Here is a 16763-nt window from a genome sequence, read left to right on the forward strand (position 1 = left end):
CACTCTCAAATTTAAAGTCTTCTTCTTCTTCTTCTTCTTCTTCTTCTTCTTCTTCTTCTTCTTCTTCTTCTTCTTCTTCTTCTTCTTCTTCTTCTTCCTCTTCTTCTCCTCCTCCTCCTCCTTCTATTCTCCTTCTTCTTTTTCTCCTTCTCCTTCTCCTTCTCCTTCTCCTTCTCCTTCTCCTTCTGACACAGGGTTTCTCTGTGTAGTCCTGGCTGTCCTAGAACTCACTCTGTATACTAGCTGTACTTAATTCACAGACATCAGCCTGTCTCTGCCTCCCAAGTGCTGGGTTTAAAAGTGTGCACCAATACTGCCCTGCTTCAGGCTTTGTTTGTTTATTTGTATGTATGTTTTGGTTTTTGTTTGAGAAAGTCTCGTGTACCTCAGGCTGGCTTCTAGTTCACTATATAGCTGACCAAGGGAGGCTGACCTTGAATTCCCAATCTTCCTCTCCAACCTGAGCGCTGGGATGACAGGTTTGTACTGCCATGCCTGTTTTAAGTAGGCTGGGGATGGAACCCAGATCTTTAGCCTAGAAAGATGCTCAACCAACTGAGCCATTACCTCGTTTTATTCACTTACTTATTATGTTGTTGCTGCTGTTATTATTATTATTATAATTTTTGTTTGTTTGTTTTGTTTTTTTGAGACAGGGTTTCTCTGTGTAGCCCTGGCTGTCCTGGGACTCACTCTGTAGACCANGCTGGCCTTGAACTCGGAAATCCACCTGCCTCTGCCTCCCAAATGCTGGGATTAAAGGTGTGTGCCACCACTGCCCAGCTTTATATACATTTTTGAGACAGAGAACTCGTTATGAGAGGAAAGGCAGATTATCCAAGTGAGAAGTCAGATGCAGACAATAGATAGTAGTAAGAGTGTGGCTGTCCATGTTAGTGGTACTAGGAACAGTGTTTTTTTTGTTTTTGTTTTTTCTTAATAACCAGTGAACTTGGTTAATTTTTACTTTGAACCCAATCGAGCCTTAACTGAATGACCTTGGACAGGTGAGTCAGCCTCAGTGACCCTCTGTATCATCTTCTGCGAAAAAGGAAGAGCGGGAGGTGACACAGTTCAGAGCATGAGCATGCAGTCTGCTTTATGCACCGGCCTCTGAGGGGCGTCTTAGACTTTTTCCCTCGCAAGCCCTCACGCAATACCAAGATTCGCGAGTGGAAAAAGGGGAACCCGCGTCTGCGCCTGCGCGCGCCATGAACGCCCGGCGCCGCATGCACGCGTACGCACGCACGTGGCTGTCTCCCTCCGCGCGCGCCTTCTGAAGGCCAGATAATGCAGAGGACTGCATTTCCCAGAAGGATTAGATTCGACAGGGCGGAAACGCATGTCTCGGGTGTCCTTGCTGCGCAGGCGCAGATCCCTGCGTCCCCTCTCGCAAGCGGGCACGCACGCGCGGCGCGCCCCTGGCCCCGCCCCCGGAGGCCCCGTGCGGGAGCGCGCCCGGGCGTGCGCAGGGCGGAGGCGCGGAGGCGCGGGGACGCGCAGCGACCGTTGGCGCCGAGGGAGGAGGCTCAGCGCCGCCGCCGTTGCGCAGATCCGGGCCGCGGCTGCGGGGAGGGACGAGCGGTGACCTTCCGGAGGAGCGGGGCGCAGCGGGCCGGGACGGGGCGCCATGAACAGCGCGGGCGCCGACGAAATCGGGTGAGGCTGTGGAGCCGGGCCAGGCCCAGAGCGAGGGAGGCCGGGTTGCCGGACCGACCGGGCCGGGACTTTAGAGGAGAGCCGGGGTGCTGGGGGGTCGCCCCAAAGGCAGCCCATGGGTAACTGAAGGGACCCAAGGTGATAATTCACGAGCCAGAGAAACCCTAAATGAAGGTTCACAGGTCAGGGGCATCCCATAGGATAACTCACCGGACTGAGAGACCCCGAAATGATAGATCAGGGTGTTGAAGACCCCTACGTGGATCCTTGAAGTCAGGAAGGTAATGTAGGATAATTAGGGGTGCTGAGAGCTCTCTCACAGATCCTAAGTACCAGAGAGATTCCAAAAATGGACCAGGGTCCTTGAGAACCCTAAGTATTAGAATGGTGAAACTGAGGGATCTTCAAAGAATAGATTATAGAGCAGAGAGACCCCATAGAGTTGCTCTGGGGAGTTGAATTCTAAAAGCTAGATCACAGGTAATGGAGACCCTGTAAAATAGATTAAGGATGCAGAGACACCCTAAAGAATACATAGGTCAAATAAATTAGGTTATGGGTGCCGAGGAACCCCAAAGTATAGATTACAACTCACAGAGACCGCATGGGAAAACGTGGGGATCTGAAGGGTACCCCAAAAGATTAGGGTGCTGGGGTTATCTAGTAAAACCGCAGGGATGAGGAGATCACAAAGGACAGATCAGGATGTTGGGGCTTCCTAAGTGGAGTTTGGGGTCAAGGAGTCTTCAAATGGTAATTTTGGAGGTCGTGGGATTCTCCAGATTTCAGGAATTAAGGTGACCATCAAATCAGGAGACTGAGAGACACTACAGGATAGTTCAGATATTAGAGGGACCCTAAGTAGAGCCTGGGTGTCGGGGAGACGCCCCCCCCGATAAAATTAAAGGAGTTTGGGAACACTGAAAAGTTGGGGTCGGGAGACCCTAAAAGATAACTCAAGGTTCTGAGTCCTACACAGGAGTTAGAGGAGGACCCCAGAACTCACGCCTTTAATCCCAGCGCTTGGGAAGCAGAGGCAGGTGGATTTCTGAGTTCGAGAGGCCAGTCTGGTCTACAAAGTGAGTTACAGGACAGCCAGGGTTACACAGAGAAACCCTTTCTCAAAAAACCAAAAAAAAAAAAAAGAAGAAGAAGAAGAAGAGGACTCCAAAGGAGAGCTGGGGGGTTATGTGGATAAGGTGGTTGGGAAGGCCCTATAGAATAAGGGCTTGAGGGACCCTCCCAAAGGATATATTAAGGTATAGGGGACCCCTGAGGTTGAGCTGTGAGGTCGGGAGATACTAAAGGATAGTTCAGAGGGCTGAGGGAATTCCAAGAGAGACCCTTAGCTCTGTGGGAGACCATAAGCCGTAATTGTGGTTAAGGAAATAGGCTAGGGAGATCATACAGGGTAGTTCAGAAGGCTAGGGGGACCTCCAACAGGAGTTACAGAGTCTAGAAGAGCCCAGTGGAGATTTGGGGGAACCCCAAAGGATAGTTAAGGAGCTAGAGAGGCCTGAAAGGCTAATTCAGGGGGCTGGAAGAATACCAGGTGGAGGTGCGGGACTCAGGAATACTCTAAAAGATAATTGGAGACCCTGAGCCAGTGAGGCCTAGAAGATGCGGGGTCCAAGAGAACTCTTTTGTTTGTGTTTAGTTTATTTATTTATTTCTTGTTTTTTGAGATTTTTTTTTTTAAATTATTTTGGTTGTTGCTTGTTCATAAGATAAATGAGAGGCTGGGGAGACTCAGAGCTCCGGGGGTCATAGAGGAATCAAGAGACAGCTCCATGAGCTTGGGAGACACCAGTGATAACCAAAGACTAAAGTATAGGGAGACCCCAAAGGGAAGCCTGGAGACCTAAGTGACTCCAAAGGGGACCTTAAGGCCAGAGAGACTCCCCAAAAGGATGCTTCAGTGGGTTAGGGAGACCACAAGGGGTCTGGGAAACCAGAAAGAGGAACCCAGAAGCCAGGAAGAGCCCCCACCCCTGAAACTGCTCAACAAGCCAGGGTACCCAGAACAGAACAAGAAGTCAGGGTGCTCGGGAGCTGTGAGGGGGGAAGTTTGAGACCTGGGAGGGCTTAAATAGCAGCCTGCTGGTCTAGAGACTCTCATATCGGGGTGGCACCAGAGGGAACTTTTTAGAGCTATGGAACCTGATCCTGGGGCCTTCGAGTCAGGAAGATCACAAAGGAGATCAAGGACTGGGGGACCCCAAGTGGGGACTTTGTGGGGTCTCTGTGATATCAACCAGGGCTTGAGGGGTTTAAATAAACTTGGAATTTTTTTTTTTTTTTTTTTTTTTTTTGGTTTTTCGAGACAGGGTTTCTCTGTATAGCCCTGGCTGTCCTGGAACTCACTTTGTAGACCAGACTGGCCTCGAACTCAGAAATCCGCCTGCCTCTGCCTCCCAAGTGCTGGGATTAAAGGCGTGCGCCACCACCGCCTGGCAAACTTGGAATTCTAAAAGGACCTAGTCTAGGAGCCTGGGGTTTGGTGGGACACTTTGGGTCTCCCCAGTAGGCCTTGAATTCCTCTCATCTGCTGCTTTTGTCAGTCTTGTAGCCCAGGGAGCTCAGAGTGGCATCCCGAGTTCCCTCTTGCAGGTGCAGGAACTTGACAGGTTGGTGCACATGGTTAGGCATGTTGGGGTTTCATTTTCCTCCCTACAACTTGTCCCACTTGGGCTGGGAGACAGTGAGGTTCTCACATTGTATTCTGGGGTGTCCTTACTTCTCTCAGCCCTAGTCCCTGCCTCACGGCTCCTTAGCAGGTGGCTCTGCCTCCACAGGTAGAAAGAGTCTGCCTGCTGTCTGGCAGACTTCCTGAGGTGGTGGGTGAGCTACCTAATGCACTCAGTGTTGAGTGTGCCTGGCACTGAGGACTTGGGCCTGGTAGGCAGTGTCTTTGCTCACGAGGTGGGTAAGAGGTGTGCTTCTTGTGGATCTGTCCCAGGATCAGAGCACCTTGCTGAATGGAAGGGCCTGGCACCTGTGCAGTTGCTGGGTCTCCTGCATGCTCTTAGGGTCTGGAAGACCACTGTGGGCCTGGGAGAGAGGTCAGAGGTTGCTGGCTCCCCATGACAGCATGCACCTCCTGGACATATAATGAAGTGTCAGACCCTACTGCATCCCTGCAGCCTCACATAAACCCACTGGGCACTAGGAGCCTGTGCCTAGACTGGACAAGACTGGAGTCTGCTCTGTAGTCCCTAGGAAGTCACCCAGAGGGCGGGTTTTGTGATTTATTTTGGTTGAGGCAGGTGTACTGGCTGGTTTTGTGTGCCAACTTGACATAGGCTGGAGTTATCACAGAGAAAAGAGCTTCAGTTGAGGAAATGCCTCCATGAGATCCAGCTGTGGGGCATTTTCTCAATTAGTGATCAAGCGGGTAGGTCCCCTTGTGGGTGGTGCCATCTCTGGGCTGGTAGTCTTGGTTCTATAAGAGCAGGCTGAGCAAGCCAAGGGAGGCAAGCCAGTAAGTAACATCCCTCCATGGCTTCTGCATCAGCTCCTGCTTTCTGACCTGCTTGAGTTCCAGTCCTGACTTCCTTTAGTGATGAACAGCAATGTGGAAATGTAAGCTGAATAAACCCTTTCCTCCCTAATTTGCTTCATGGTCATGATGTTTGTGCTGGAATAGAAACCCTGACTAAGACAGCAGGGTTTCTCTATGTAGTCCTAGGGTGCTTGCTCTGTAGACCACACGGCCTTGAACGTTTACAAATCTGCCTGCCCAGCCCACCTCTGCCTCCTGAGTTGGTGAATTAAAGGCATGCCCCACTACACCCATCCTTTATTTACAAAGGGAGTTTTGAATTGTTTAATGCTGGGGATGGAGCCTGAAGTTGCAAACCTCTGAGTTTCCAAGTGTAGCGGTTGGTTACTGAGAAAGCTAGCGGCTGTGCCCATCAGTGGAACATCAGAGATCCCTGTCCCTGGGCCTGTTTAGATGCTGGTAATGGGGCCTTCTGCAGTTTCCTCTACAGACTGCTGTCCTGGTTAATTGACCTGTTCAGCCAAGGCAGCCACCTGTAGGTGAGTGGCTGGCTGCTGCATCTGGTGGAGGCTCTACTCTCATGCATGCGTAGGCTGGGGTCTTAGGTTATGGCAGGAGTGCCTGTGATGTAAGTGTCCTCTCTCCAGGAGAAGGTAGATGGAAGGTAGCAGAGGGGGCATCTTTGGGGTCACCTCCAACTTGTGCTGGTCTTGTTTGGTTTGTTTTGGAGGGTTTTTTCCCTAAGACAGCCCTGGTTGGTCAGAAATTTGTTATGTAAACCAGGCTGGCCTTAGACTCAGAGAAATCTACCTGCCTCTCTCTCCTGAGCTCTGGGATTAAAGGTATGCTCCACTATGCCTGAAGCAATTTATGTGTGTATGTATATATGTGTGTGCGTTTTTTTTTTTTTTTTGTTTTTTTTTGTTTGTTTGTTTGTTTTGAGACAAAGTTTCCCTGTGTAACCCTGGCTGTTCAGAATTCACTCTGTAGACCAGGCTGGCCTTGAACTCACAGAGATCCTCTTGCTTCTGCCTCTGCAGTGCTGGGGTTAAAGGCATGCGACACCATGCCCAGCTGCCATTTCTTTTAAAATTGTGTGTGTGTGTCTGTGTGTTCATATGCCCATGCACCATGGTGCACATGGAGAGATGAGAGGACAACTTGTAGCAGTTAGTTCTTTACTCGAACACTGTGTGCCAAGGGAACCAGACTGGAGTCAGGCTGCAAGCATATTCATCTGCCAAGCGATCTTTTTTTTTTTAAAGATTTATTTATTTTATGTATATGAGTACACACTGTAGTTGTACAGATGGTTGTGAGCCTTCAAGTGATTGTTGGGAATTGAAATTTGGACCTCTGCTTGCTCTGGCCAACCCCACTTGCTCCGGCCCAAAGATTTATTTATTATTATAAGTTCACTGTAGCTGTCTTCAAATGCACCAGAAGAGGGCATCAGATCTCATTATGGGTGGTTGTGAGCCACCATGTGGTTGCTAGGACTTGAACTCAGTACCTTTGGAAGAGTAGTGGGTGCTCTTACCCACTGAGCCATCTCACTAGCCCTGCCAAGCGATTTTTTAAAAAAAAGATTTATTTATTTTATGTATGTAAGTACACTGTCAGTGTCTTCAGACACAGACACACCAGAAAAGGGCATCAAATCCCATTACAGATAGTTGTGAGCCACCATGTGGTTGCTGGGAATTGAATTCAAGACCTCTGGAAGACCAGTCAGTGCTCTTAACTACTGAGCCATCACGCCAGCCCTGCCAAGAGATCTTGCTGGCCCTCCCCCTTCTGGTGCCCCCATCCCTGTGTGTGTGTGTGTGTTTCAGGTTGTCAGGCTTAGTGGCAAGTGCCTTACTGAGGTGTCCAGTTGGCCTGGAGGGTTGGAGTTGGAAGGGAGTAGAAGTGGGTACTGCTTCCTGAGTGTGATTTTCTGCATTCTGGTGTTAAGTCAGCAAATGCAGGAGGTTGGTCCGTGTGCTAGAGCTATCACAAGTGGCCTGGTGTCAGGTGTGAGGGCTGTATCTGCGAAGTCTGGACCCTGATATCGGGCTCATGCCCATGTTGAGCAGAGGTTCCTGGGGTCCCCTTGTGTGGCCTAGGCTACTTTGCTCTCCAGCTCCTCCAGTGACATACCTGTAGGACACAGTGGTGGGAAAAGTCCATCTGAACTGTGGTCAGTGTCACCTGGAGAATGAAAGGCAGGCACACTAGGTATCCTGGCAGCAAGGTCTTTCCAGGAAGGCCTGGGTTTGTGGCTTAGGGCTCCTCTGCTGACCTGGATGAGGGTCTGTGCAGACTGCTTTATGTGAATGCTGGGCCTGTCAGATTGGGCTGAGTGCCTTCGCTGCACCGATGCAGAGAAAGGCCTATGAGAGAAAGGGCGGAGCTCATCCTTCATGTATGTCCCACCTAGAGGCCACCCCTGCTCAGTGTCCCTACCCTAGGAGCCAGCTGCCTGGCCCTGAGCCCTGGAGCACCTCAAATCCCAGCCAGACAAGCTGCAGTTGCTCCTTCTAACACAGCTTATTGGAGGGTACAGAGGAGGCAGGGAACCTGCTGGGGGCTGTGCACCCATCTGGGAGTGCAGAGTGAAGATAAGTTCCCCTCAGCCCTGGGGGTGCTTCTTTGGTGATTTTCTGTGTGTATGAGTGTGTGTGTTTCCTGTTGGCTGTGTGGTGCTGAACGATGGTCCAAGGTTCCCTGTGTTCAGAAGAGCCAGGCGTGAACAGCCGATGGGGTGACTGTTGTCACTTCTCTGCCAGCCATAGCAGGCTGCCTCTACCCAAGGCCTTTGCTCCCTGGCCACAGTCCAGAGGCTGTAGATGTTCTGTGGTAGGTGCCTGCTGTGAGCCTGGCTGTGGGTTTGAACTGCTCCCCAAAGGGCTCTGGCAGATCTGTCCCTTTCTAAAGATACTTAAGCCGTAGGGCCTCAGGCTTGAGTGGCATTGGGGAAGAGAGGAACAGGACACAGGACTGGAGGCCAGGAGGCCATGGCAGAGCAGGGTGTCTCTAACACACTACTGTTTCTCTCTAGGGACTGCCATCATAGGAACTGAGGTTGTGGTTTGGTCCGTGTGACAAGTCCATGTGCACTGAGGAGCAGCTGGGAGGGTGGGAGCACCAGCGGAAGTTAATCACTAGAGATGAGGCCTCTTCAGTCACATCCTCATGTCACTTCTGTCTGTGGGGGTCATGGGCTTCTGTGTCCTCATAGATGAATTGTGGAGCCAGCCTAGGGACAGGCAGCAGGGGCCGGGCCTCTCAGGCTCATCCCTGTGCTGTGTGTGGGTTCCACCGGGCCCTGCTGGAAGCCTGGAATGGCTCTTTTCTGGCCTCTGGGGCCTGAAGGGAAGTGATGGCTATAGGTTCTGGGTTCAGCGGCAGGATGTGGGGTGCAGGCACCCAAACATGGCAGGTTGCACATAAGTGAGGAGTGCACCAGCTCCCCTGGAGGCACCTGATTGTTGCTGTCACTCAGAGTCTGTCCTGCAGAGCTAAGTGGCCTCTCCTGTCCCCAGTCTGTAGGTGCTGACTCCCTGCATGGCTGGGAGCTGATCCACAGGCCCTCCTAAAGCTCAGGCTCTCATTTCTCTTTTTCACTTGATTGGATACTTTGTTGTCACCTCAGCCATAAAGGAATTGAAATCTGCATCCTGGAACCTTCTAGAACCTTTGTGACCATGGGCCTGTCTTACCTGCTGGACTCTGCTGAGCCAGACAGAAAGCCTCTGTGCACCCAGGCCGGAAGCCCTGCTCTCCTCAGCAGGTGGAGTGCAGCCTCAGTAGTGTCCTCTCGGGCCCCACTTTGGGCCCCACATCGGGCCGAGCCTGTGGCACTGCAGGGTGTGGATGCACTCTGCTGCCTGAAGCCAGGAAAAGAGATGAGGACCTCAACCCGCTCCTCGTGCCTTCTGCATGTCTGTGCTGCTGACACGGCTGCTTTCCCTTTCTTTCTCTCTTTCCTTTTGTGGGCTCCAGTTTCCCATTCTCCCATTGTTTCTGAGTGCTGGGTTTCTCCCATGCGTGTACCACCACACCTAGCATTTGCCCAGTGTCTGTACCTGAAACTGCATCTGGGCCCAGAGCCTGGACCCATCTGACCAGTTCCTCTTCTGTGCCCGTGGCCTCCTGCTTGGTTAGGAAGCTTTATGTTTAGTGAGGCCGGGCCCTGAGCCACCTGTGCAGTGAGTTGCCTAGGCTGGAGAGTTTGCAAAGATTCAGGAGGCCAGAGGGCTAGCGGCCTTGCAGGACAGGGCACCTCTTCCACAACTGGGAAGGAAGGGAGTTGTGTGGTCACCCATGCTTACCCATGGCTGGCACCTCTACTGTGGGACTTTGTTGTGGGGGTCACTTGGACCACTTGAGGACTCTTGTGTCTTGAAGCTCCTGGCTCATATGTAGGACCTAGTTACTGCATGTGAGGCAGTAATATGCCTACCTGCACAGGGCCCTCTGGTTTCCAGCCTGCCATGGGATAGTTGACTGCCTGTGGGTGGCAAAGGGTAGGGGTTCTAGCATTTTCTGTAAAGGGGGGCAGGTTTTATTTATTTATTTGGATTTCGAGATAGGGTTTCTCTGTGTAGCCCTGGCTGTCCTGGAACTCACTCTGTACACCAGGCTGGCCTCGAACTCAGAAATTCACCTGCCTCTGCCTCCCAAATGCTGGGATTAAAGGTGTGCGCCACCACGCCCAACTAAGGGGCAGGTTTCTTATATCTGGAGGTTGATGGTGGTGCTGGCGCCGAGGACCCTTCCTGCTCAGAGATTTGCCCCAAGTATCCTATAGGATTGGCAAGCAGAGCTTCAGGGTGGCTGCTGGGGTGGGGGCGAGGGGGCAGGCTCTCCTGCTGGGCCATGCCTCGTGACCCAGAGCTGGGGAGGGATTGGATGAAGCCTGAGTGCCTCAGGTGACAGAGTTAGTGCTCACTGCTGAGGCCCAAGGGCCATCTGATACAGCTGCTTCTCGAAGCTGTCCTTGGAGATGGTGCTGTATGGATATGGGCCCCAGGCATGACGGGCCACTGCTAAGGCTCTGTCATCCAGAGCTCTGTTGTCCAGCAGCTTCATGAGACCTTGTCCTAGGCTAGGGGCTTATCTAGTTGGGCTTAGACTGTTCTCCTCCTGGTGGTTAGGTCTCGGCAGAAGCTGCAGGCAGTGTGTCCTGTCACGGGCAGTTGGCTTTTGTCCTAGCAGCCTGGCTCTGACAGGGCCATCTCTGTGGCAGCAAAGGCATATATCTCTTAGCTGCCATAGTATGGAAGCTGGTGGTCCTTCATTGAGTTGTGTGTGGCCCCCAGGCTGACTGAGCACATCCCTCTTCCTGTGGGCCTGGTGCTGGGGACAGCCTTAAGAGGTCAGCTGACTCTGAGCCTCTTTTCCCTACAGGAAGCTCTTTGTGGGCGGCCTGGACTGGAGTACCACTCAAGGTAGGAGCTGTGGTGTCCCAGCCATGAATGGGCGTGGCTCTGGTGCCTGTGGACCTAGCCTTGTGTCCCTTGGCAGAGCTTGCTCTAAAGTCAGTGTACCCTGGTGGTGTCCTGCTTGTCCAGCCCTGCCCTCCTGTTCCTGGCAGAGTTAGTTCACCCTTTCTAGCACAAGGCCATCCATACCCTCATACCCTGGGCCCTCTCCCCAGCAGTTAGCTACCAAGCAGCTTGGGTAAGGCTGCTGGTGTGTGTGTGTTGGGGGGGGGGGTCTCTGTGTGTGCTGAGGCTGTGCTAGGACATGTGTACCTTTGTTCCTGTCTCCGAGCAGAGACTCTACGCAGCTACTTTTCCCAGTATGGTGAGGTTGTGGATTGTGTCATCATGAAAGATAAAACCACCAACCAGTCTCGAGGCTTTGGATTTGTCAAGTTTAAAGACCCCAATTGTGTGGGGACAGTGCTGGCCAGCAGACCACACACCCTAGATGGCCGAAATGTAAGTGACTTCATGGGTCCTCCCATCTTTGCCCACCTGTCTGAATTAGTTGGCTGTAGGGTTCAGGCTATTGTTGGAGGGGGCGTATTAGAGGTTAGACTCTTTAGGTGAGAACCATGGGGTGTGATGGGCCTAGTGCCCTTGGCGGGGTAGCTTCCTGCTCACAGCTCTGGCTTCACGTTTCCCACAGATCGACCCGAAGCCATGCACACCTCGGGGGATGCAGCCAGAGCGAACACGGCCCAAGGAAGGCTGGGTAAGGCTGGGTAAGGCTGGGCTGGGCTGGGCTGGGCTGGATGCTCTGTCGTGCTAGAGGGTGGTCACCATTTTCTCCCTCTGCTCACTGACTTAAGGGAAATGGGACTCTGGGATGCTGCAGCCTTTGAAAGCCAAGGACCATCACCTTGGGCTGGGTGCACAGTCTTCCTAGCCCCTTAGCAGCAAGGGCTACCACCGGTCAGCTGCTCTCATGCTGAGTAGAGCCAGTGTTTCCTTGGGTCATGCACACCCCACTCCACACCTTGGCAGTCCCTGCCTGGCAGCAGGCTATGCCTTCACGTTTACACGGGCCAGCTGTGCAGGCAGAGATGGCTGCCTGGAAGGAGTCTGTGCTTCTGCTGTGAATGGCAGCCCGCTTGTTTGGTGAGCTGGCCTCAGCCTCTCCAGTGCTGGGATGTTAGCTGTAGGCTACCGTTCCCCACTCACTTTCCAGATTTATTTGTATTTGTTTACTTGTGGGCATTTTCTTTTTTTGTTTGTTTGGTTTTGGTTTTGGTTTTTCGAGACAGGGTTTCTCTGTATAGCCCTGGCTGTCATGGAACTCACTTTGTAGACCAGGCTGGCCTCGAACTCAGAAATCCGCTTGCCTCTGCCTCCCGAGTGCTGGGATCAAAGGTGTGCGCCACCACGCCTGGCTTGTAGGCATTTTCTTTACCTGTATGTCTATGCACTGCTTGGGTGCCTGATGCCTTGGGAGCTAGAAGAGGTGGTCAGATTCCTCAAATTGAGTTGTAACAGTTGTGAGTCACCATGTAGGTAGGGTACTCAGACTCAAATCCTGCTCCTCTTATCTGCCGAGCCTTGTCTCCAGCCTTTCCTATTAAGATATACATTCTCTCACAGGTGTGCTTTGGACGAAGCCCTAGTGAGCTTGTGATGGTCAAGAGCCCCACCCCACCCGACCCCCCCCCCAAAAAAAGAAAAAGAAAAAAGCTGGGCGTGGTGGCGCACACCTTTAATCCCAGCACTCGGGAGGCAGAGGCAGGATTTCTGAGTTCGAGGCCAGCCTGGTCTACAAAGTGAGTTCCAGGACAGCCAGGGCTATACAGAGAAACCCTGTCTCGAAAAACCAACCAACCAAACAAAAAGAGCCCTACCCCCTTTTTTATTTAGGAACGTCAGTTCCCAGAGGTTGGAGGCCTAGCACAGCAGTGTACTTGCTGCCTTAGAGCTGTTCACACAGGCCTCAGAGGGGATGGCAGTGGGGGTGGGGAACTGCTGTCCACACCATGGCACTGGCTGGCTCACTCTGCGACTCTTCAGCGTGGGCCAGACTGCTGAGACGCACTGCACACGTGAGCTCCTGTCTGGGCAAGCGCAGTTACTAGCGGAGGGGTGTGCTTCCCTGCTCTCCAGTCTTACCTGAAGCCCAAGCCAGCCTGGGACCCAGGATCTTCCTGCCTCAGTCTCAAGATGCTAGGCCGACAGGCCTGTGCGACCACAACCAGCTCAGAAGTTCAGTCTTGATTGTGCTGTCCTCACCAGGGACAGGGTTAGAGCCATGGGCGGGAGCAGCAGTGGAGGTGGGGCAAGGTACTCCATGATTGCTCAACTGCCAAAGCATTGTCTCAGGTCCCCTGTGTCCCCAGGTTGTCACACACAGCTGGTATTCATGAGACTGCCTTTCTGGTTTTTTGGGTTTTTTTTTTAACCTTGCCAAAATCCCATCCGCACTGGGAATGTAGGTCATTGGTGAGCCCTCCCTAGGATGTAGAAGGCCCCAGTTTTGTCCCAAGCACTAAAAAATGAAAAGTAAGGCCAGAAGTCCTGTCTTCACGTTGCAGATTGTTTTGTTTGTTTTTCAGGCAGAGTACTCTGTAGTCCTGGCTGTCCTGGAACTCAGAGATCCCTGCTTCAGACACTGTGGGCTTGTTGTTACTGTCCCTAACTGGCTTTTTAAATCCCGTTTATGTTTGGTGTCTGTGGACATGAATGTCATAGAATGCATGTAGATGGCAGAGGGCAACTTAGAGTTGGTTCCCCTGCTGGGATGTGTACTGCAGAGGCAGTTCCTGTAGCCACTGAGCCATCCTGCCAGTCCAGGAGTGCAGGCTTCCTGTTGGCTTGAGACTGGCTGGCTCTTAGTGACCTCTGCAGCAGTCCTGAGTGCTAAGCGCAGGCCCACAGGTACCGCCCTGACCACAGACCTTCCATTCTCGTGGTCTAAGGCAACGTGTAGTACCCGAGGAAGGGCTGCAGGCCCGGCCTCCTGGAGTCCCCAGAGCAGCCATGCAGTTTCAGAACGTGGTCTGGTTTTAACTGACTCAGAAGCCTATGAGCTGGAGTAGCAGTGGGGGGGGATTGGAGGCGGGGGGGGGGGGGGGGGGGGGGGGGGGGCCGGCAGGTGGATCTGGAGTTGAAGGTCAGCCTGGTCTGGAGAGTGGGTTTCAGGAGCAGAAGTACAAGGTGAGACTGCCTCAACAAAACAAAACAGCCGTACAAGGGGCCAGACTGCTGTCCCAGCATGGAGAGCCCAAGGCAGCAGGACTGCCATGAGTTGAAGGCCAGCCTGGGCTACATGGTGAGACCATCTCAGAAAGCAGTACAAAGCCACAGAAAAGGGTTGTGTGGTAGCCAGCCTGTGGGGGGTGATCCCTCAGAAGTCACTGACCCCCTTCCTTCTTGACAGCAGAAAGGACCCAGGAGCGACAGCAGCAAGTCCAACAAGATCTTTGTCGGGGGCATTCCCCACAACTGCGGGGAGACGGAGCTCAGGGAGTACTTCAAGAAGTTTGGAGTGGTGAGCTCTGTGGGCCGTCATGGCCGCCCTGTCTCCTGCTTCTCCACATCAGTGTTGCCTGGGGTTTTAAGGAGGGAGGGGTCAGTGGACAGTGAGAGGCGATTCCCATGCCTGGGAGGCATGCACGCTATGCTGCCTTGTGGTGGCCAGGCAGCTGGCCCTAGTTAGGCCAGGGCCTCTGAGTCCTGTGTCACTTGGACACCTGGGTTTATGCCCACAGAGGATTCTGCTATAGGAGAGCAGCTGGCCTGGTACTGAGGTGTGTGCACTGTCTCACCTGGTGCCTTCCAGAGGGGGGAACCCTTTGCTCGATGTGGGGATTTGAGTAGCTAGGTGGGGCAGACAAGATAGCCAGGCTTAAACTGCTAGGTAGTGCACTGGGCAGCATCCTCGTGACCCTGGGTAGTGTGTGTCCATCAGACTTCATCCCACCTGGGCATGCAGCCCCACAGTTGCTGGTCTGCCTTAGCAAAGTTCTCCTTTAGCTGGTCCCCGGGGACCTAACAGAGTGGGCTGAGTGGGTCTGTGGCACCTACCCCCACAAAGCCTGCCTCAATCACACTCTGTCCACAGGTCACAGAGGTGGTTATGATTTATGACGCGGAGAAGCAGCGGCCTCGAGGTAAGGGCTAAGCCCGTTCATCCTGACCCATGTCCTCCCCTCAGATGGCAAACTATCTCGCCCTAGACAGGCCACGGTCAGATGCTGCACAGCCACTTCCATTGGGCCACATACCTGACACAGTCTCTGACCTCCACTCACATCACATGCTCTGCTCCCCTCCCTCTGGACATTCTGACCCCTTCACATGAAGATGAACACAGCTTTGTCTGTAAAGGTCCTCCAAAGCACAGGTGTCTTACCTCATCCAGCTGTCCCAGTCTGCTATGCTGACCGCCCCAGCTGCCCGAACTCAGTCTACACCGGCCCAGGAGCGGCGGGGGACCGCTGTGCTCTCCGGCCCTTTTCCTGGCTGTTGGTTACCCTCATTTTTGGTTCAGCATCCTTCTTGGACCACAGTGCTCCACGTCACAGGTCCCTCACCTCACACAACCCTCCCTTCACATCCTGTGTCCCTCAACACAGCCTTCATGCACATGTCCCTGTCACTGATGGCCGCTCAGGTCTCGTGGTGCGCCACCACTCAGGAGCATAGTTTGCCATTTGAGCCTCCTCACTCGTCCAGGGCGCACTGCTCACTCGTGTGCTTAGCTGTTAAGTCTTAGTCTTAATTTACGGTAGACATACATGCTTAATGACGTACGTAGTGTCATAGAATACGGTACCGTTAAGTAAGCTGTCTCCTCTCTTCTGTGATTGTCTGTGATTAACGATGTCTCTCTAGATCTCTCTCCAGGTGCTAAGTTAAGTCACACAGGTACAGGCCCGCCCGCAGTCAGAGGACGGAGCGGCTTTGCTCCCGTGGGGTGTAAACGAAGTTTCAGTGTGTTTGTCCCGCTGCTGCCTCTGACACAGCGTTGTAGACAGCCTGCCCCGGCTCCTCCCCCACGACCCACGGCCTCTTGCACTGTGCCTGGACCCAGCCAGCCCGGTGGCTTCAGACACTCCCGCCGTTTGAGAGAATGTCAACTTTTCACATGTCTTCATCACTATGTTGTGTTCCAAATGCCGCCTCTGACTTTGCGAAGCCTCGGTGTGCGGGACTCTGAGGGCAGCTCCTAGGTGCTCCCGCCCATGGCTGGCACAGCTGCCGCCGCCCTCCTGCCACCCAGCCTAGCCAGGCCCAGCTAGTGTTGTTGACCTGTGCTGAAGGGGCAGCAGGAGCTGGGCCAAGAGCTTTGGGGCTGGCGTGTGGGCCTGTGTCCTCTGGGGGCTTGGAAGTGTCCCATCGGGTGGCAGATAGCAGGGGTTGGGTCAGCAGGGTCCCCCTACAGCACCTCCTGTCTTCTTGGCTTTGCTGACTCCTCGAGGGTCTTGGTGGGTCTCAGTGTACCTTCTCCTTCCTGCTTCATGTCTGCTGACTTCAATAGCAGGCCATCTTGTCCCCTGCCTCTTGGTCCCTAAGCACCCTGTCTCCAGTCTTCTTTCTCTCCTCTATCCTTTGTCCCTCCAGCTCTGCTAGAGTTCACCTCCAGCAGTCAGCATTGCATCTGGCCTCTCTCCTGCCCAGACAGCATCTGCATAGGACAGCAGGAGCCTCGGCCCTCCTGCGTTCTCCCATCTCACCTCTGGCTCCTCAGCTGCCTTCTCTTCCTTTCTGTTCCCATCTCTTTCCTGCCCAGGTCCTTTTAGGGTTACTTTTCTGGTTCAGCTCCAATACCCCATCTCATCAGCTTGTGGTCCTATCCTTAGGCCACTTCTTCCCAGCTTCCCTGTCGCAGTGCACAGGGACCCTTGTCACACATCCTTCTGTTTACTATAAAATTAGTTCTCTTGGACCCCTTCTGGGCCCTTCTGTCTGGAGCCTCCCTCACCCTTTGTCCCCTGAGGTCTCTGGGCCCGAGCGCTGCTGCAGGACGTTAGTGCTCAATTCGGCCTCCGTGGAGACCAGAGACCCTGTCCCTCCTGCCCCTAGTCGGGTGGCCGCGCTTGCTTGCCCCAGACCAACCAAACTTCGTTTATACTGCCACTTTCTTGTGTTTGGGAAATGCTAAATTTTTTTTCCTTTGAAATTTTCTTTTTTTCTTTTTT

At 53.2% G+C, this 16763-nt stretch overlaps 1 protein-coding gene across 5 annotated transcripts in view; it reads left to right on the forward strand.

The window, feature by feature from the left end:
- Window positions 1-1471: 1471 nt before the first annotated feature.
- The window catches only part of Dazap1 (DAZ associated protein 1), a 23460-nt gene continuing 8168 nt past the window's right edge, over window positions 1472-16763 (forward strand). For 2 of the 5 annotated variants that reach the window (XM_021173748.1, XM_021173749.1), the window contains exons 1-6: window positions 1472-1659; window positions 10556-10596; window positions 10925-11091; window positions 11282-11347; window positions 14003-14110; window positions 14684-14732. In XM_021173748.1, coding sequence (XP_021029407.1) covers window positions 1631-1659; window positions 10556-10596; window positions 10925-11091; window positions 11282-11347; window positions 14003-14110; window positions 14684-14732 — 460 coding nt within the window. In that variant the 5' untranslated portion in view covers window positions 1472-1630. Of the gene's footprint in view, window positions 1660-10555; window positions 10597-10924; window positions 11092-11281; window positions 11348-13999; window positions 14111-14683; window positions 14733-16763 lie in introns of those variants that run through there. The other 3 variants (XM_021173747.1, XM_021173746.2, XM_029482627.1) reach the window with 3 other exon arrangements.

This window comes from Mus caroli, chromosome 10 (genome assembly GCF_900094665.2).
Source record: "Mus caroli chromosome 10, CAROLI_EIJ_v1.1, whole genome shotgun sequence".
Taxonomy (NCBI): Eukaryota; Metazoa; Chordata; class Mammalia; order Rodentia; family Muridae; genus Mus; species Mus caroli.